The sequence below is a fragment of the Chiloscyllium plagiosum genome, unplaced genomic scaffold (assembly GCF_037043375.1).
Source record: "Chiloscyllium plagiosum isolate Xiang-an unplaced genomic scaffold, Cpla_swu_hap1 HiC_scaffold_17, whole genome shotgun sequence".
NCBI lineage: Eukaryota > Metazoa > Chordata > Chondrichthyes > Orectolobiformes > Hemiscylliidae > Chiloscyllium > Chiloscyllium plagiosum.
Window position 1 is genome coordinate 29,162,716 of NW_028270155.1, and position 22,257 is coordinate 29,184,972.

At 39.4% G+C, this 22,257-nt stretch overlaps 1 protein-coding gene across 2 annotated transcripts in view; it reads left to right on the forward strand.

Annotated features, from left to right (window-relative positions):
- Positions 1-22,257, forward strand: part of pmfbp1 (polyamine modulated factor 1 binding protein 1) — a 791,959-nt gene that overhangs the window by 614,016 nt on the left and 155,686 nt on the right. For both annotated transcript variants that reach the window (XM_087995767.1, XM_087995768.1), the window contains 3 exons: positions 1,069-1,195; positions 4,462-4,619; positions 5,953-6,199. In XM_087995767.1, the coding sequence (XP_087851893.1) occupies positions 1,069-1,195; positions 4,462-4,619; positions 5,953-6,199 (532 nt within the window). The remainder of the gene's footprint in view (positions 1-1,068; positions 1,196-4,461; positions 4,620-5,952; positions 6,200-22,257) is intronic.

Below are 22,257 nucleotides of genomic sequence, written 5' to 3' on the forward strand. Positions count from 1 at the left end.
CTTTATGAGATTTTGCTTTTTTTCTTTATTTTGTCTTATAATGCAGGTGTTACTCGCATTTGTTGACCTTGATCTAGGGCCACTGTAGATGGCAGTTAAGAATTAACTCCCTTGCTCAGATCTATAGTCACATGTATGCCAGACTGGGTATGACAGCAGATTTCCTTCCACATGATATTAGTTTAATGGGTTTTAACAACAACTGGTTTCATGGTTGACTACAGTGACCAGCTTTATTTTCTGGGTTTATTAATTGAATTTAAATTCCAATAGTTACTGTGATAGGATTTGAACCCGTGTTCCCAGCCAATGAACTTGGGGCTCTGGATTCCCATTCCAGAGACATTACTGTTATCCCACCATCTCTCCTACAAAGTTGATATATGTGTCAATTCAACCTTGCATCTTTAACATCTCAAATCACTTTTTAAGATTTTATTTATTCAGCAGAGAAAGGGCAAATTGTTGAAAAGTTGGATCTGTTTCTTAGTCCATTGAAGCCACATGAGTTTATTTTCTGCGTATTTCTGAACGCCTGATTTGGTTGGTTAATCAATAACCTACATTTTGCTAACCTACATTTAATAAGCGTTGAACCCATCTACCAGATACAGTTATATCCATCACGTACCAAATTCCCAGAAGTGCACTGGCTTCCAAATTGGTAGCCAATGACATTCAGTTTCCAGTCTATCTACCTAAAACAGATTTTTTTCATGGCTAAGATCCTCAATAAAAATCACTACAAGTAACGTTGTTTCTGCCACATAGATAAATAACCCATCTTTCCCGAAGCAAGTTGTGTGCCAATATACACTTGTGAAAACATAGAACAGGATAATGTTGACTATTATTTTTCTATAACAGCAGTCATGTCGTACAATGGTGTAGTAGGATGAAATAAGTACTTCCCTGCCCCATTACTATAGTTAATTTGCAGTTCTATTTTGTGTTTTTTTAATATGGATGAATTATTGTTTCTGTCCAAACTTATGGGGCATTACATGAAATGGTTTATTCATGTGGCTGAATAAATCATTCTCTTTGTTTTAATATTTGTACTTCCAGGATTTTGCACAAGTCAATGTTCAGAGTTCTGAATTTGCACAGGAAATCAGTAATTATCAGGAAATGATACACAAGATGAAAGCACAGTTAACCACTGTTACAGAACAGAAGAATGATGGTATTAAAGGTAAATATTATAATTGATAATGTGTTCATATTTTATGTCCATTGTTTAATTTTTTGTTGCATAGAGTGAAAGATATTTGAAAGATTATGGGACAGGTTTTAATTCCAAGTGTGCTTTTTGGCAGAAAACCTGTCTGTTGAGTTGATTTCCTACTGGAAGGGGCAGCAGGAGATCAGTTCAATTTTATCTGCCAGGCTATATTTAAATGCTACCCAGTTGACTTTCTGTTCAGATTGACCATTAAGAGGAAGGAGAGCAACAACACTCAGCAACCAGATCCACAACACTCAGATCCACATTAGTTTGCTGGTTTCTGAGATTCCTGAGTCTGAGGAAGGGTCATCCACAGCTTCCCTTGTGGTCAGGGACTTGCATTCTTGGTCCTTCTTTCTCCACAAAGCTAGGTTTTGGTCTCACCTGTGTCTTCATATCAGCTATTGATCTGCGTCAGCCAAGCAGGACATATGGTTTCCCTACTTAGAATTGCTTCAGAATAGTTGGGCTGAAATTGGATGCCTATGTTTGTTTTTGGAATATATAACTAATTTGCTTAAAACTGGCAGGAGGGTCATGTATTTATCCATCTCCTACTCCAAGTTGCAAAACTCTGCAGATTAATATCATGGTTGGTCAGAACGTTGACCTGAGGAGGAAGAACGCCTCATCTTCCGCCTCGGAACACTTCAACCCCAGGGCATCAATGTGGATTTCAACAGTTTCCTCATTTCCCCTTCCCCCACCTCATCCTAACTTCTAACCTCCAGCAACTCGATCCCCTGACCTGTCCGGACTTGTCCGACCTGCCCAGCTCCTTTTCCACCTATCCACTCCACCCTCTCCTCCCTGACCTATCACCTTCATCTCCTTCCCCACTGACCTATTGTACTCTATGCCACTCTCTCCCCACCCCCACCCTCCTCTCGCTTATCTCTCCACGCTTCAGGCTCTCTGCCTTTATTCCTGATGAAGGGCTTTTGCCCGAAACGTCGATTTTGCCTGTCCTCGGATGCTGCCTGAATTGCTGTGCTCTTCCAGCACCACTGATCCAGAATCTGGTTTCCAGCATCTGCAGTCATTGTTTTTACCTCTCTGATACTCTACCTGTTCATTATTAACTGCTTAGCCAGCTATTTTCCACAGAGCATGTAATGTTACAATCAACTCTTTCAATGTGATTTCTACTTTGCCACGTTACCTAACGTAATTAAACTTTAAAAAATAAATTTTGGAAACAGAAAATGCTTGAATTACTCAGTAGAACAGAGGCAGGTTTAATGGGTTCTGAAAAAGGATGTTGGGACTTTTTGACATGCAACAGTGAGGGGTCTTGATTTTCTTGGGGCTGACCTACTATTTGCTTGAGGTGGGTTGGATGACAAATTAATGAAAGAGGGCCAGAGCTAGAGGAGGGAGAGCCGCCCAATCTAAGCACAGAATGGCATCCATTACTAGTGCTCAAGTTTCATTTGCAGGAAAGGCAGAGGACAGGAAATCAGCCTACCACTGCCACATACTTTGCAGATACTGTCCTGAAGGTTTGCCTTGACTCTGTGAGAAAGAACAGGAATGTTCTTTTTCCAGAGGACGACAGAACAAAACTGCTTTTTCAAGCCAAGCAAACCTGGATTGAGATGGATGAGAATGTCAGTTGGCAGCGCATACTCACTGGGTGGAGCACAAGAGTGGTTACTGTGCCTTAATTCATTCCAGCGAGGGGAATGCAATTCCAGACTTTTGTAACAGGCCTCTGGGAATTCAAACACCAGCAGATGAGCCTGAGGGTGCATGCTGTTCCTGAACATGCAATAAATCTGTGCCCAGTGTGCCTAATGACCTTTCAGCAACAGCTTTGAGCAGAATACTGAGTCAATAGGGCTTCTTCACTTGTAACCTTTAATACCTTATACATATTGATATGTGACACATGTGACCTTCCATTTATTAATGCTGGATGCAAGGAGACTTCAAACTAATTTAGAGACCTTGAGTGATTGGGCAAACACTTGGCAGATGCAGTACAGTGTGGCAAAATGTGAAGTTACATATTTCCTCGTGAAAAATAGAAAGGCAGAATACCATTTAAATGGTGATAAATTGTGGATGCTCAAAGGGATCTAGGTGTCTTTGTACACCAGTCAATGAAAGTATTCCTGATGAAGGGCTTTTGCCCGAAACGTCGATTTTCCTGCTCCTCAGATGCTGCCTGACCTGCTGTGCTTTTCTAGCACCACTCTAATCTAGACAATGAAACAGGCAGGTGCCTATCAGGAAATCAAATGGTTTATTGGCCTTCATTGCAAGAGGATTTTAATTCAGAAGTAGAGAAGTTTTATTACCGTTATACAGGGCCTTGTTAAGACGACCTCTTGAGTATTAAATATTGTGTGCAGGTTTTTCTCTCCTCCTAAGAAAGAATTTACATGCCGTTAGGGGGACTGCAGTGGATGTTCACCAGGCTGATACCAAGGATAGTAGGACTGTCCCATGAAGAGAGATTGTTCACCTGTGTCTCAATATACAAAAGTTTCGAAGGATGACAGGGGATTTGATTGAAACATATAAAATTCTAACATATCTGGAAAGACTAGATGCAAGGAGAATGTTTTCCTTGGTTATGGAGTCTAGAATGAGGGGTCAAAATCTCAGGATGTCAGTTAGACCATTTAGCACTGAGATGCGGAACAACTCCTTCACTCTACCACAGAAGAGTGCTGAGGCTGAGTCAATGAATATAGTCAAGAAAGAAATTGATAAATTTTAAGACATTTAAGGCATCAAAGGTACAGGAGAAAGCAGGAATAAGACATTGAGGGAGAGGAACAGCCATGATCAATTTGAATGGTGGAGCAGCCTCAAAGGCCTAATTCTTGCTCCTGTTTTCTAGTTTATATGCCTATATTCCATGAAGAAATGCAAAGTCAAGTCAATAAATAAGTATGGTTAGGAAGCTTATTGCAAACGTGCAAATGTGCTAGAAAAATCCACGTTCCTATGTTAAGTGCAAAAGTCACAGTTTGACAGTTATATTCGTATCCTATACTAACTTGCAGAACGTCAAACTGATTAAACATTTTACCATGCTATAGACAGTATCCTTGATTGATCTCTTTCTGTTGAACCCTCTGATTGATCCTTGGCCCCGTCCTTTGTTACCTGCTCTATTTGTGTCACGATGGTGTGGAACGGCACAATTGGTTCATTATTAAATGTCACCAAATTCTTTGATAAATTCCAATAACATTTTGAACTTAAAATCTTCCCTAAAGATGTAGCCCGCTTAGAGAATGTTGTCCAAGGTCTTCAACTTGATCTAGCCTCTGAGTTGCAAAAACACCAAATGGAGTCAGCCAAACTGGGACTGCAGATCACTCAACTGGAAAATGACCTCCGCAACAGTCAAAAACTATACAACCAACGAGAACAGGTGAGCAATTAAAGATGTAAGGCTAATAATATCACAATATCAATACTTTCAAAGCACTAATTGAACAAATTGAAAATAATAGATTTGAAATACTTCTTTATTGAAGGAAATACTGCATGAAGAAAATATGGAATTTCATTGTTATAACTGAAAATGTCTTTGTTCCAAAGGCAGATTTCCCACACCATATCTTATTGAAGGGAGTAATTCTGATTACGCTGGTGTGTTCTTAATATTCTAGTTTCTGCAATACCTACATTTTATTCTGGCTTCTACAGTCCCTATCAATATGTAGTGTATTCTTCTGAGAATTACTTTAATCCAGCCTCTGCTGGCTAGCAAATTGATTGCTTATCTAATGGTGTGGAAAAAGTCATTAGCAATTTAGCATTAACATTGGTCAAAACTGATACTAGCTTGAGGCAAATTTGTGACTAATTTGCAGTCTTAAAGGTTTCTCATTTATAATTAACTACAAATTTAATAAAATGGGTGTTTTTTCAGTCAAACAAAATTAACAGATGCTGTGATGATTTTTAATATTTACACCCCCCCTCCCCCCCACCAAATACAAAGTGACGTGCCCTAGTTACAAATATTAAATGTAATAATACTTCCCTTTCAGAAATCGTACTACAACATCATAAAGTGCCTGAGAAAAAGAATATACAGCTGGGGTTGGCATAACTCAAGTATTACACATGAATAGTATTCATTGAGTTGAAACATTGTTGCTGTTTAATTATTAGATAGGTACATAGTGGTATTCATTATTTGTCACAAAACCTATTTCATCCATTTCAAGCAACTATCTTTTGAGGGCTAAAATTATGTTCATTTGAATGTTGTGTCAAATATAACCAATTCATTTTTACACTACTTCACAAATTAGAAAGTCTGCAACTTGGTTATAAAATGTGCTTGTGATTTCCAAGCCTTGCAATTACTTATGCTGCTTTCTGATTTAAAGCAAAGTCCAGTGTAGGTTCACAACTTTTTCAAAAGCATATGTTTAGTTTTAAGATCACTTTAACACCAATATTAATTTCAAAACCTATCTACACTTTAGCTGCTGGTTCATATTTCAGGGCCTTAAGTTGGATTTATAATTTCATAACATGCCTGTAGATTTATTTTTAACAATGTTCTGAGGTTGATGTGTTGTTTGAAGCTGTAAAGTCACTTTGATGTCTCTGATTTAAGCTTTAATGCAGCTTCTGATGGACATGATCAACTTCTGATCCAAGTGATTAAGCATAGGTTTTGGACCACTTAAATAATGCCCTTAGAAGTGAATTTGCATTCTACATATTCTGCATGATTTCCTCCAAAGGCAATACAGAAGAGAGATGACCTCTTGAGGAAGTCTGAAACAGACCTGCTTCAGGCTCGTGATAGTATCAAAGGGAAAGTAACAGAAATTGAAAAGCAAGGCGCTGTGGTGAAAAGCCTAGAGATGGACGTTCAGAGGCTGGAAAAAGAAAAGCAGCAAAAAGAAACTGAAAACATATCCCTTAAGGCAGAAATAGAACAATTGAACCAGGATCTACAAAACAGCAATAAAAACTGCAGAGAATTTGGTAAGCATGCTCTGGTATTCTGGTTTGTTCCACAGTATATAATTTTCAAAGTCATATTGCTACAACAAGAGCATATCCTTACTTTCCAGTCTTTTTTTTTTGAAAGAAAACAACCGATTATTCAAATGTACCTTGGAGTTCCTTGATAATTTTTTTATATATTTTAAATTGCTCAAGGTTATGCTTAAATGCTTTTCATTACTTTTTCTGTTTCATTGAGTTAATTCGGATGTAAAAGGTGGTGAGATACCTGGTATCTACTGCATAGCTAATATGGTGGATTTTGCTGTGAAAATTAGACCACACCTTTCACTGAACATACATGTACAGTTAAACATGAAAATCCAGAAGATGCTGTCTAAGACTGTTCATTCAGAAGCAGTGAACAGCATGAAATTCCTGTGCTGGCTGACATTGTATGTACAGCAGATTAAACTAAGTACAAAAAGTCAAATTATTCCAGTCTACCTAACCATTTAACAATGTGGGAAGTCTTCAGTATTACAGAAGAACCTCTCTGGCATCAAGAATTAACTTTAAGAACTGAGGAGTCTTTTTTCCTTCAGTTTTTAATTATTGTCATCATCTTTTACTTTCTGGCTGTATCTCTATCTCAATTCAGTCTTTCTTTCCTATTCTTTATTTAATTTCCTCTACCTGATTTGACTTTGAATTGACTATCCCAACTGACTTTCTTTCTTCAGACTCTGAGCTGCAAATAAATGATTCTCTACAACCCCGTTTACTGCCTCATCTGCCTATTCCTAAGTGCCTTCCTTCTGTCTTCTAATCATCAGCAATATTATTCAAAATCATTTGTATTAATAAAACCTAACTCAACCTATCCAATCCTCAATTGATTCTCCCAGCGCTTTATTCTGTTAGAATACTTGTTTGGCTCTCAATATTCAAATTTCCCAATTGTTGCATTCCAAAACCTGTTCAGCTATCTTCAACATAATCTACCTGTTTTCTGGTAAGCCCTAAGGATGGTATTCAAATCCTAAGTCTTCCTGCCTCTTCATCTCGCACACGTTTGGCCAAACCTTTATTCACTCCTAGCTTGTCTCCACCATTCACAGTGATTATACTTGTGTGAACGTATGAACAGAGATATCAAAAGTATGAGTCGGCCGTCAGGCCCTCAAGCCTTCTTCACCATTCACTAAGATCATGGTTGATCTAATTGTAGTCTCAAATCCACTTTGTCACCTACCTCTGATAATCTTTCATCCCTTTGATTAACAAAAATCTATCGACTTTTTCCATAAAAACTTTCAAGGACTCTCCATCCACTGGCTAGTTACTGAATTTCAATTTTAAATAGGTGACTCCTGGTTTTTAAAAAAGTGACCCCTAGTTCTAGGTCATCCCATAAAAGGAAACATCGTCTTCACACCTACCTGTCAAAACCACTCAGGAGTTTATGTCACAAAACCCCTCTCTAAACTTGCCATCATTAATTTCTTTGTCCTTGATGAATACCAATGTGATTTACTGATTAAGGACACCGCTGATTTCTCCTTACTCCACACATAAACTCCCTCCTCGATCCTTGACTCTACCCTTTCCCTACTTACCCTCTTGCTCCTAATCTATATATAAAATGCCTTGGGATTTTCCTTAAGTCTACTTTCCTTAAGATATTTCACATTCCTTCTAGCCATCCTAATTTATTTAATTTTCTTTTTATCTTCCTTTGTACTCACCAAGGTCCTTGTTTGATTTCTGTTCTCTAAATATTGCATATGCTTTCTGTTCCTTTTTAACTAACCTTACAATATCTCTCATTGTCCAAGGTTCCCGAATCTTGCCATTCTTATACTTCATGCTGGTGCTAAACTCTGGTCAACTGGCTTTTAAAAGACACCCACATGTCAGATGTAGGTTTAACTTCAATATGCTGCCCCCCCACTCCAATTTTTCTAGTTCTTGCCTGATACTGTTCTTACTAGCCTTCACCCAATTTAGCACTTTCATCCCAAGACAATCCAACTTTTTCCAGAACTATCTTAAAATTTGTGGAATTATGATCACTGTTCCTGAAATGCTCCCCCACTGAAATTTCAATCACCTGAACAGGCTCATTTCCCCAGTACAAGGTCTAATATGGCTCCTGCCCTAGTTAGACTATCTAAATATTATTTCAAGAATCCCTTCTGGATGCACCTAATAAATTCTGCCCCATCTAAGACATTACTACTCAGAGTGTCCCATTGAATTTTGGGGATATTAAAATCACTCACTACAACAATCCTTTCGATTTTACATCTTTCCATGATCTACTTACATATCTGTTCCTCTATTGCCTTTTGGCTGCTGGGGGAGCCTCTCACATAACCCCATTATAGTAATAGCACCTTTCTTATTCATAAATTTTACCATATGGCCTCGCTGGGTGAGTCCTCCAATGTGACTTCTCAGTGCAGCTGTGACATTCTCCTTAATCAATAATTCAACTCTTCCCCCTTTTATATCACTCTCTATCATGCCTGAAACATCTAAATTCTGGAATGTTGAATGCCAGCCACACCCTTCTCTCAACCAAAATTCTCTAATGGCTATTACATATGCTAATCCAGGCTTTAAGTTCATATGTCTTATCTGTTCCACTCCTTGCATTAAAATAAATACACTTCAAACCACTGGTCTCACTGTGTTCACTCCCTCCTACACCAGGTGCATGGCCATGCATTCAACTGTATTATCTTCCTTATTCTGACTAGTATGAGGCACACACAGAAATCCCAAGATTACAACCCTCGAGGTCCTGCTTCTCAATTTCCTATCTAATTCCCTAAATTCCCTTTGCAGGACTTCACCCAGTTTCTGCCTACCAAATGGACCACAACCTCTGGCTGTTCACTCCCCCACTTCAGAATATCCTGTGCATGCTGGTACCGAGGAGGCAGCACACCAACCTGGAGTCTCATTTACAGCCACAGAAATGCCTACTGATCTGGATGCTGCTATTGCTTTCCCTTGAGAGGCCATGCCTTCCAACAGTAATGAAAATGGTATACCTGTTTAATAGGGGAATGGCCACAGGGGATTCCAGCACTGCCTCCTCACAATTATAGTCTTACTGATAAGAGAACAAACAACGAAGAAAATTACAGCGCAGGAACAGGCCCTTCGGCCCTCCAAGCTTGCATTGATCCAGATCCTCAATCTAACCCTGTCACCTATTTTCAAAGGATCTGTATCCCTCTGCTTCCTGCCCATTCATGTATCTGTCTAGATACATCTTAATTGATGCTGTCATGACCACCTCTACCACCTCCACATGCAACACGTACCAGGCACCCACCACCCTCTTCATAAAGAATTTTCCACACATATCTCCCTTAAATCTTTCCCCTCTCACCTTGAACTTGTGACCCCGAGTAAATGAGTCCCCTAGTCTGGGAAAAAGCTTCTTGTTAGCCACCCTGTTTATACCTCTCATGATCTTGTAGACCTCAATCAAGTGCCGCCCCCCCGATCTCTGTCTTTCTAATGAAAATAATCCTAATTACTCAATCTCTCTTCATAGTTAGCGCCCTCAAACCAGGCAACATCCTGGTGAACCTCCTCTGCACCTTCTCCAAAGCATCCACATCCTTTTAGTAATGTGGCGATCAGAACTGTACACAGTATTCCAAATGTGGCCAAACCAAAGTCCAACTGTAATATGACCTCCCTACTTTGGTAATCAATACCCTGTCCGATGAAGGAAAGCATGCTGTATGCCTTCTTGACCACTCTATCGACCTGCGTTACCACTTTCAGATTTCTCTGTACATTAATTTTCCCCAGGGCTTTTGCATTTACCATTTGGGATCTTCCAAAATACATCACCTCGTATTTGCCCAGATTGAACTCTATCTGCTAGTTCTCTGCCCTACACCCGTACTCAGTGTCATGGATGGTCCATAGTGAGTCCTTCCACAGCCCCAGGCACATTATGCACTAAATCAGAAACTGAGGCTGAACATAAATCCCACATACATTGTCACCATTATTTTCCACATATTGCTGGTGGAGAATTCCATGGTGTTATGATGTGGGTTAAACCCCTCTGCTAATTTAAACCCGATATACAGACAAGCTCACCTCACGCCGTAATCTGTTAAATTTCGAGAGGCAAAAAACTATCCCAGATCTCCCTAGTGAAAGTAAAAATTAGCAATTTTATTCTTTAAGTTCAAAAGAGAATATTAAAACCACAACTTTTTACAACTCCTTTCTCTTAACTCTATATTTTACCTCCCACTCTACAACACTGGTACGAATAAAAAAAAGATAAAGATTTACAAAAAAAAAATGTCATTTCAAAAATAGCCAGCTTTGTCAATTCTCCTTTGTAGATTTTCTTCTGTATTTTCCTGAGTCATCTTTTCTTCGGTCTACTGCTGCACAACTTTAATTATGGACAGGTACCTTTCAGAGGGCCATATGGCTAGCAGTCTGTACTTGTTAGTGCTCTTTGTAGTTCTCCCCCTAAGTGTTCAAAATGTCCAGTTTTATACCCTAAAACATCAGATCATTTCATTGGTTTGATGTCATCCCAAACAAGAAATTCAAACTCAATTGGATTTTGGTATCTGGGGCATAATTTAAACTGATCGGCCAAATTTGAATTTGTTTTTTGTTCCATAGCAATGCAATTCCAGCTATTTGTATCAACCAAATGTTATATTTTTAAATTGTTCAGCACATTCTGTGCCTTCAATCAGTTCTTGCCAACTTCCTTTCTCTCTCTTAAAGGTACAGTACACAGCTACACCATCATAACACCTCCCACCTTCAGAAAAAATGAACCATCACAATGAAAAGATGGTTTCATTTTTTTCTCTATTCCTTAACCATATTACCATGACATATGTATAACTTTAATCTAAGTTCATATTAACTTCTTCACACACACGCATATATAAAACTTTAAATAGATACCAATCGTATCTATACTTTATCAGTTAAATCCACAATAATACATCTGTGATTACATTCTTTCATGTACAATTTGTAAATTAAAAGTCTGTAACATAAGACTCCAACAAAATAGTTTCATATTCTTGTCCTTAAAGCGTGCCAAGAATGTAAGAGGATTGTAATCCATGTACACAACCGTCTCCAACACAACATTCATGACGTACACATTAAAATGTTGTAAGGCCAGTACCAAACTCAATAGTCCTTTTTCAATCATGGAGTATTTTCTCTGGTGGATGTTGAGTTTCTTTGAGAAGTAACCAACTGGCAGTTCAATCCCACCATCATCTTCCTGTAGCAGTACAGCTCCAACTCCGAAGTCATTAGCATCAATGGCAGCTTTTAAGGGTTTTGAAAAGTTTGGTGTCGCTAAAATTGGTGTGGTGGTTAATATTGCTGTTAAATGGTCAAATGTCATCTCCATCCCGTTAACTTGACTTTGCTGACTACATCACAATTTCTCAAGTTCAGATTTTCTCTCTTTTTGCTCACCTAAGAATCTTCTCTCTCTTTCTCTCTCCCTTTCTTCTCTCTCTCTTTGCTAAGCACCTTCTGTCTCTCTCTTTTCTGTCTCTCTCTTTTCTCTCTCTCTCTTATCTTTCTCTCAGTCCACCGAAATTTTGTATTTGTGGGGTCAACCTTCCAAGACCGATGTTATATCCCAAGAACGTCACCTCTGCTTTCGCAAATTCAGTTTTGTTTAAGTTTATTACCAGTTTTGCTGCTTGTAGACATTCAAAGAGTTCTGCAAAATGTACCATATGATCTTTCCATGACTGACTACATCGTCTAAATAGACTCCACAGTTTAACACAGTCACAACTCTGTTCATGAGTCTTTGGAATGTGCCGGGTGCATTCTTCATTCCAAAGGGCATCACTTTGAATTGATATAGCCCATTTGGGGTTACAAACGCAAAAATTTCTTTCATCATCTCTGATAAAGGTACCTGCCAGTAACCATACAGTAAGTCCAACTTGGCTTGTCCAACTTTCTCGATTTTGTAATGGCGTTAACCTTCCGATAATCCACTCAAAATCATTGAGTCCCACCTGGTTTGGGAACTAAGACAATCGGCGAACACCACTCACTCTGGCTTAGTTAGATGATGTCCTCATTGACCAAGGCCTCCACCTCCTCTGGACTTGTCTGGCTTTAAAAGGATTAAGCCGATAGGGGTGTTGTTTTCTCGGAACAGCTTTCCCTACGTCTATTTCATGTACAATATTCCTCTCCATCTGATTCCGACAAATGTCTTCATACTGCAGTAACAAACTTTTCAACTGCGTTCTTTGCTGCTAAGGCAGTTTACTAACCTATGCCACTCCACAAGGACTTCTTCATTTTTTAATATTTTGTGGCACATCAAAACCCACAACATCTGGATTTGATTCCTCACTCTGTGGGGCATTAACTAACACCTGTTTATCCAGTTGTTTCTCTCTAGTATAATACAGTTTCAACATGTTCACATGACATACCCGATACAGATATTTTTCTATCTGGCATCTTTACCAGATAGTTCACCTGACTCAACTTTTTCTCAATTTGATAGGGACCACTAAACCTGGCTTTGAAGGGATCTCCTATCACTGGTAACAGTACGAACACGTCATCCCCTCGGGGAAACGTCCGGGTCTCAGAGTTTTTGTCTGCCACCTGCTTTATTATATGCTGTGCCCTCTTTAGGTGCTGCTTAGGTAACTCACCTATTTGATTTAATCTCTCCCAAACCTCCAATACATAATCTAACTGTGAGATCTCCAACTTTGGTCCTATCAATTTCTTTTTAATTAATTTCAAAGGGCCTCTCACTTCATGTCTGAATACTAACTCAATGGGAGTAAACTGAGTAGGTTCATTTGGGTTATCTCTAATGGCAAACAATACGAAGGGGATACCTTTATCCCAATCGTTCGGGTCATCCTGACAGTATGCTCTCGACATAGTCTTCAAAGTCTGATGCCACCTTTCTAAAGCTCCCTGGGATTCAGGACGGCACACATTTGATTTAATGTGCTCTATAAGCATTTAAAATAACCTGTTTGACCCCTTCATGATCTCTTGACCCCTCATCTAACAGTGCGGCAAATATCTCACTAGCTCTGCCTACCAGTTTAGTCTGAGCTAGCATTACCCATAAATCCTCAGATCACCACATCTGCCGAGCCAATTTTTCAAATGAAATAAAGAAGGCTTTGATACCTTTCTCGTCAAAATGTAGCAGAGTTTTGACATATTTGTATATATCACTACCTTCTCTTTTAATCTCCAGCCTGTTAACTTGACTTTGCTGACTAAGTCACAATTTCTCAAGTTCAAATTCTCTCCCTTTTTGCTCAACTAAGAACCTTCTCTCTCTTTTCTTTCTCTCTCCCTGTGTCTTTCCTCTGTCTCATTGTTTGCCTTCTAACTCCATTTTCCTCAATTGTAATTTAAGTCTTTCTACCTCTACTGCACTTGTCTGTTTCTCTGACACGCCTAAGTATTTGAGTAATTCCCTTACAATTTCCGCGTTACTTTTGTCCTTGGTTAAACCCCATTCTAACTTCTTTGCTAATTCTAAGAGTATGATCTTTTCTTTCTATACTTTCTTGGCAAATTTGGGAATTACCTTCAAACTCCAGAACCTCTTTAGCCATTTTAAGAGCCATTTCTCTCACTTTTAATTTAACCAACCACAAGTAACTGAAATTAAACAAATTGTCTCACCTATGTTTTATTTAAAGATCTAGGACACTAACCGGCAAGTATTTAAATCTACTGGGCTTTTGTCATACCCCAAATCTATTAAAAGCTGTCCAAATCTCAGACTGGATGTGTCTAAACCAGTTCAAATCATGGATGAGAGCCCCCAAACTGTTACAACATGGGTAAACTCTTCTTGCTAATGTAAACACGACACACAGAGAAGCTCACCTCGTGCCGTAATCTGTTAAATTTTGAGAGGCAAAGAACTATCCTGGGTCTCACTAGCTAAAGAAAAAATTAACTATTTTATTTTTTAAGTCCAAAATAAAAAATATTAAATCCACAACTTTTTACAACTCCTTTCTCTTAAACCTGTATTTTACCTCCCACTCTACAATACTGGTCCGATTAAAAAAAACCCAATTAAGAGTTATAAAAAAAATTAATTTTAAAAACCAATCAGCTTTGTCAATTCTCCTTTGTAGATTTTCCTCTGTATTTTCCTGGGTCATCTTTTCTTTGGTCTTCTGCTGCACAACATTAATTATATGACTAGCAGTCTGTACTTGATGGTGCTCTTTGCAGTTCTCCCCCTAACTGTTCAAAATGTCTGGTTTTATACCCCAAAACATCGGATCATTTCATTGGTTTGATGTCATCCCAAACAGGAAAATTCAAATTTGTTTGGATTTTGGTATCTGGGGCATAATTTAAACTGATTGGCCAAATTTGAATTTGTTTTTTGTTCCAAGGCAATGCAATTCCAGCTATTTGTTTCAACCAAATGTTACATTTTTAATATCATTCAGCACATTCTTCTTTCAATTAGTTCTTGCCAGCTTCCTCTCTCTCTTAAAGGTACAGTACACAGCTACACCATCATAACAATGGTGCTGCACTGTCCTGCCATTTTGAACCTTATCAACTTCATACAATAAACTAAGCACCAATTATGCAACCTTTCCCACTACTCACCAAAATCAGATTTCTTACTCTCATGCTCTCTTCCAAACAAACTGCAGCAATAAAAGTAAGTACTTTATGCTCTATCTCCCCTTTGACATTACTCGCTTAGTCTCTTGACCTGGTTGGTGAAAGTGGGTACTGCAGATGATGGAGATTAGAGTCAAGATTAGAGTAGTGCTGGAAAGGCACAGCAGGTCAGGCAGCATCCGAGGAGCAGGGAAATCAACATTTCAAGCAAAAGCCTTCGTGCTTTGTTATCCACCTCAACTATTCTCCTACTACCTTCAAGGAACTATTCACATGCCCACGCAAAACTGTTCATTGTACCTAGCTACATGTGACAATAATGAACCAAATCAAAATCTTTTCATCTCAATAAATAATATAAGTTGCAAACAGTTGTATTTCTAGCACTAACTGCTGTGGCACATCACTGATTACATCCTTGCCACTTGTGCCTACCCTCTTCTTCCTGGCAACCAGCCAATGTTCTATCCATGCCAGTATACTACCCCTTACTCCACAAGGTTTTATTTCCCACAATAGCCTTCGATATTGTAAAGATCACGGGTTTAGAATTTTCTATTGCAGACTTGGTGAGTTGCTGCAGTGCATTTTGTCTGTGGTACTGCTGCCATGGGTGGTGTTGGTAGACAGGGTGAAATTAAATGTGGATGAAGTTATACCAATCAAACAGATTGCTTTGTCTTGGATTGTGTTAGCTTCTTGAGAGTTGTTAAAGCCTCATTCACTCAGGGAAATGGAGGGTATTCCATCACACTTGTAGATGGTCGACAGACTTTGGAGAATCAGGAGATGAGTTACTCACTGCAGAATTCCCAGTTTTTGATATGTTCTTGCAGCCACAGTATTTATATAGCTGTTCAGTTTGCATCAATATCAACCCCCAGAATATTGATGTTTAGGAATTAACATGAAAAATAAGACCATAAGACCATAAGACATAGGAGCGGAAGTAAGGCCATTCAGCCCATCGAGTCCACTCTGCCATTTAATCATGGCTGATGGGCATTTCAACTCCACTTACCCGCATTCTCCCCATAGCCCTTAATTCCTTGTGACATCAAGAATTTATCAATTTCTGCCTTGAAGACATTTAGTGTCCCAGCCTCCACTGCACTCTGCGGCAATGAATTCCTCAGGCCCACCACTCTCTGGCTGAAGAAATGTCTCTGCATTTCTGTTCTGAATTCACCCCCTCTAATTCTAAGGCTGTGTCCACGGGTCCTAGTCTCCTCGCCTAACGTAAACAATTTCCTAGTGTCCACCCTTTCCAAGCCATGTATTATTTTGTAAGTTTCTATTAGATCTCCCCTTAATCTTCTAAACTCCAATGAATCCAATCCCAGGATCCTCAGCCGTTCCTCATATGTTAGACCTACCATTCCAGGTATCATCCGTGTGAATCTCCGCTGGACATGCTCCAGTGCCAGTATGTCCTTCCTGAGGTGTGGGGACCAAAACTGGACACAGTACTCCAAATGGGGCCTAACCAGAGCTTTATAAAGTCTCAGTAGCACAACGGTGCTTTTATATTCCAACCCTCTTGAGATAATTGACAACATTGCATTTGCTTTCTTAATCACGGACTCAACCTGCATGTTTACCTTTAGAGAATCCTCAACTAGCACTCCTAGATCCTTCTGTACTTTGGCTTTACGAATTTTCTCACCGTTTAGAAAGTAGTCCATGCTTGTATTCTTTTTTCCAAAGTGCAAGACCTCGCATTTGCTCACATTGAATTCCATCAGCCATTTCCTGGACCACTCTTCCAAACTGTCTAACTGTCTAGATCCTTCTGCAGCCTCCCCACTTCCTCAGTACTACCTGCCTGTCCACCTAACTTTGTATCATCGGCAAACTTCGCTAAAATGCCCCCAGTCCCTTCATCCAGATCATTAATATATAATGTGAACAGCTGCGGCCCCAACACTGAACCCTGCGGGACACCGCTTGTCACCGGCTGCCATTCCGAAAAAGAACCTTTTATCCCAACTCTCTGCCTTCTGTCAGACAGCCAATCCTCAATCCATACCAGTAACTCACCTCGAACACCATGAGCCCTCACCTTGCTCAGCAGCCTCCCATGTGGCACCTTATCAAAGGCCTTTTGGAAGTCTAGGTAGACCACATCCACTGGGTTTCCCCGGTCTAACGTACTTGTCACCTCTTCAAAGAACTCCAACAGGTTTGTCAGGCACGACCTCCCCTTACTAAATCCATGTTGACTCGTTCTAATCCGATACTGCTCTTTCAAGAATTTAGAAACCTCATCCTTAATGATGGATTCTAGAATTTTACCAACAACCGAGGTTAGGCTAATTGGTGTATAATTTTCCATCTTTTGTCTTGATCCTTTCTTGAACAAGGGGATTACAACAGCGATTTTCCAATCATCCGGGACTTTCCCTAACTCCAGTGACTTTTGAAAGATCTCAACCAATGCCTCCGCTATTTTCTCAACCACCTCCCTCAGAACTCTAGGATGTAACCCATCAGGGCCAGGAGATTTATCAATTTTAAGACCTTTTAGCTTTTCTAGCATTTTCTCTTTTGTAATGGCAACCATACTCAACCCAGCCCCCTGACTCCCTTTAATTGTTGGGATATTACTCATGTCTTCCACTGTGAAGACTGAGGCAAAGTGCTTATTAAGTTCTCCTGCTATTTCCTTATCTCCCATCACTATGCTTCCAGCATCAGTTTGAAGTGGCCCAATGTCTACTTTTGCCTGTCGTTTGTTTCTTATGTATTGAAAGAAACTTTTACTATCATTTCTAATATTACTGGCTAGCCTACCTTCATATTTGATCCTCTCCTTCCTTATTTCTCTCTTTGTTATCCTCTGTATGTTTTTGTAGCCTTCCCAATCCTCTGATTTCCCAGTGCTCTTGGCCACTTTATAGGATCTCTCTTTTTCTTTGATAGATTTCCTGACTTCCTTTGTCAGCCATGGCTGTCTAATCCTTCCCTGGATAATCTTTCTCTTCTTGGGGATGCACCTGTGTACAGTGTCCTCAATTTTACCCACAAACTCCTGCCATTTTTGCTCTACTGTCTTCCCTGCTAGGCTCTGCTTCCAGTCTATTTTCATCAGTTCCTCTCTCATGCCCTCATAATTACCTTTATTTAACTGTAACACCATTACATCCGATTTTGCCTTCTCTCTTTCAAACTGCAGACTGAACTCTACCATATTATGATTATAAATGGATAGATTCTTTCTGGTTGGAGATGCTTGTGGCTTGGCACGTAAGTAGCGCGAATGTTAATTGATACATCTCAGTTCAAGCTTTGATGATATCCAGATCTTTCTGCATATGGACACAGATCTCCGCACTCAGTCCTTTGATGTCAAGGTCTGTCACTTTCACTTTATCTCCTGAATTCAGCTTTTTGTCTATGTTTGAACTAAGGCTATAATGAGGTCAGAAATCAAATAGCCCTGGTGGAACAATAACGGAGTGTGGATGAGCAGGTTATTGCTATTTAAGTGCAGCTTGATAGCACTGTTACCAACTTCTTTCATCACCTTTACTGATAACTGAGAGTTGACCGTATCATGACAGAAATTATAATCCTAGATTACGTATTAAACACTTCAAACTTCAATTACAAATGTCTCAAGGAAAGGACATATGGCCAAAGGTTGACTGCAAAAGTAACTTTGATGCGTGTCTGGAAAGAGAGAGAGAGAGAGAGAGATCCTGGAATATTACACCTGATGAGTTGTCAAGGAAGATTTAAAGGAATGCACTTAATTTGACAAAATGCTGGTAAAAGGAATTGAATGTCTGGAAGGGATGATAGTCTTGGTGATGCCTATCCTCCTTTACCTGCTGCATGTGGAGTGTGAACTTTTGTTAGGACCAGTGATCGGAGGAGTCATCCCCTATTTGCCTGTGGATGAGAACGACCTGCTTCTTGGCAATAACCTGGCAGAATCAAAGGGAATTCCTTCCCCAGTTTTCTCAAGTTTTGAAACATATCTTAAAGTGCCAGAAATAAACTAAGGGTTTCCTTCACTACTGTAGAATATAGTCTGTGGTGTTTTGCTTTTGTTTTAGGAAGTACTTGATTGGTCTTTGCATTTAGGGATTATCTTCCTGCAGGGAGGATATCCCCAACCCTGATGTTACTCACATTAATGGCTATTTAAATTGCTTATTTGAAGTTTGGAACTGCAAGCTCAAGCTTGCTTGTTAAAAAGGTCTTTAGCCTTTCAAAAGCAGTTTGGCATTTTTCAGTCCATGTTACCTTTGCTTTTCTCTAAAGTAGGTGAGTCAGCAGCATAGCTATTGCACTGAAATTTGGGACAAACCTTTGGTAGAACCCACACATTTCCATGAATAGGAAGATGCATGATATTCAGTTTTGTTGTGGGAATATGTTACTGGTACTATTTTACTTGTCCTTGACCCAATATGTGACCTGAACAGATCACTTGTGCCTTGAAGCAGTTGTTCTTTGTAAGATTGACCACAAGGTCAGCCAGTTATATTTTCTGGAATAGTGCTTCCAGATGCTCTATTTGCATTTCCCAGATGTCATTGCACAGTCAGAGATTGTCCAGGTACACCACACAAGATAGTCTGCCACTATCTTGTTCATCAGCCTTTGAGAAGTGTCTGGGGCATTTTGGAGTTAGAAAAATTGAGATTTCCTGGGTGGGTGGAATCAAGGGAACTAGCTTGAACCCTTTAAGTACATCTGTCTTGGGAATGTAGAATAAAATGGTAATGGTTAACCTCGGTCTATACTGACAGCAAGCTGTCAACGTTTATGGAGATGCTTTTTGCTCCCAGAATTTCCGTTTATTCCTTCAGCCACTTAAAAATTATGCACATTGAACAGGAATCAAATGTCATTGCTGACGCCCTGTCTGGAATCTAGGACTATCTCATTAGAACTAACGCAGTATAATTGACCAAAGTTAGCAGAATTGCTCTTTGTAGAATTGACCACGAAGTCAGTCAGTTGCATTTTCTGGAATAGAGCTTCCAGATGCCCTAAGTGCATTTCCCAGATGTTATTGCACAGTCAGAGATTGTCAAGGTACACTACAGTGGGGTGGCATGGTGGCTCAGTGGTTAACACTCCTGCCTCACAGTGCTAAGTACCTGGGTTCAGTTCCAGCCTAAGGTGTGGAGTTTGCACCTTCTCCCCATGTCTGTGTGGGTTGTCTTCGGGTGCTCCATTTTCCTCCTACAATCCAAAAATGTGTAGGTTAGGTGGATTGGCCATGCTAAATTGTCCATGGTGTCCAAGGATGCAGAAGCTTGGTGTATTAGTCGTGGGAGGTGCAAGGTTGCAGGGAGAGGGTGGAATGCTCTTCAGAGGATCAGTGTGGAAGTGTTAGGCCAAGTGGGATTCTATGAATGAATGTGTGTGTCACTGTGTCCACTGTTTTTTGTTTTATTTTTGTTTTTCTCATTCATGAGTCTCATGAGTCTTGTGGGAGAAGTGTCATGACTGCAGATCAGCAATGGACAATCCAAACTTTAATTACAGCATTTTTGTTTTAAATGACAAAGTCTAAGGTTGAATGCATATGTAAATTCGGTGGCTGTTTGGAGAGAGAGACTTGGAATGCCACATCTGACAAGGGTCAAGGAAACTTCAAAGGAATAGAGTTATAGGAGGAGCTATGTTCTACAAACAGAGCTATCATTCCCTAGGAGTTATCCCAGGCTATGAATATGATGTGAGGAAAGGCAACTGAGTACGAGAGATTGTGCCTTCCCTTTCAAGAATAAAGAAGAAAATGGGCTAAAAGCCAATTCAACCTGGTGTTGTTGTGTTACAGATGGTGTTCTACTGAGCTGAGGGGCTTGTATGCTAGTCTGGGTCAAAGCAACAGTTTGCTGTGAAAGTCACACTAGTCACTTCGACAATATACGTAAAAGCTTCACTGTCACTCTGAGTGCTAGAAGTCAGCAAGCCAATTGATAATAAACAGGGCAAATGATTTCAACCAATCTGAAAAGCTAAGAATTCCTAAATCAGTTGTTCAACTATCAATGTTCCACTCTATAATCCATGCAAATGACTCATAGAGAATGAACCATACACATTCTAACTTCTATCATTTTTTGCACTCACTTCTCAATTTTTGATGTGTGTACCTGTGTTCTATTACTATTTCTTCTTGTGTAAAATAACTAACATAATCACTTTATGTTAACTCAAAAATGCCTGGTAAAGTTCTCTCCTTTAAAACATAAATTCATATGATCTAGGAGAAAAGTATTCATAATAGAGGTGTTCCTTTGTAAATAACTGTGGTGTGATGAACCAAGGGGATGGGTGAATTAGTTAGAGTAGTCATTTCATCCCTCCACATTCATGGGTGTGACAATTTGTGGTGTCCTGTCTGGAGCTGTAATATCCTGGGAACCTCACAAAGGATCTGCTCCCTCTTCCAAGAGCTGGTCATGACATCAAAATTTGTGGTATTTGAACTGATTGGAATTATCCTAGTTTTGGTGAACAGGACGTTCTTATGATCTTCATTGAAACTTTTAAAAAGAGATTTGAATTCTGAGTTAAATAAATGATGACAAAATTTCACATTTTAAAACCTTTATTGAATCAAATTATCTCAAACTTAAATTTCTGTGCCCTCTTGTCAATGACATTTTTGTTTATTCATTCGTTAGATGTGAGTATCATAGGCTAGGCCAGCATCTAGTGCCCATCCCTAATAGCCCAGAAAGCAGTTAAGAGTCAACCATATTGTTCTGGAGTCACATGAAGTCCAGACCAGATAAGGATTTCCTAAATGGCATTAGTGAAACAGGTGGGGTTTTCTGACCATTGGCAATGGATTAATGATCATCATTTGGATTCTTACTTCCAGATTGAATTCAAATTCCACATCTGCCATGGCAGGATTTAAACCCAGGTCCCCAGAACACAACCTTGGTCTCTGAATTAACAGTCCAGTGAATGTACCACTAGGTCATTCCACCCCCCACCCCTGCCAAAATACATGACCTTAATTGAGGTAGAAATGCTAATCACCTATCTTTGATCCTAACTCTCTTTAATGTTTGAAGTAAATGATTGTTTACAGCACAAGTGTTGACAGCTGAATATCTTTCACAACTTTGTGGGACTTTGGGATTCTACTCATTGTAGACTCAGAAATTGCCATTTTTTCCATGTACAAATATGTTTTATCTTTTCATTAAAACCAATCTAAGCCTTCAGATTGTCTAACAATCAAATCACTAGGCATACCATCAGGCAGACTGCAACATAGATCACATTATTATCTTCACTTACTTTAAATTTAAACTGCAGTCATAAAATACAATCATCTTTTTAAATCTTGTAACTGTAGCAACAATCAAATTTCACATTGTTGGTTAATTGCATGCTCACTGTATTGAAATAGCTAAAGG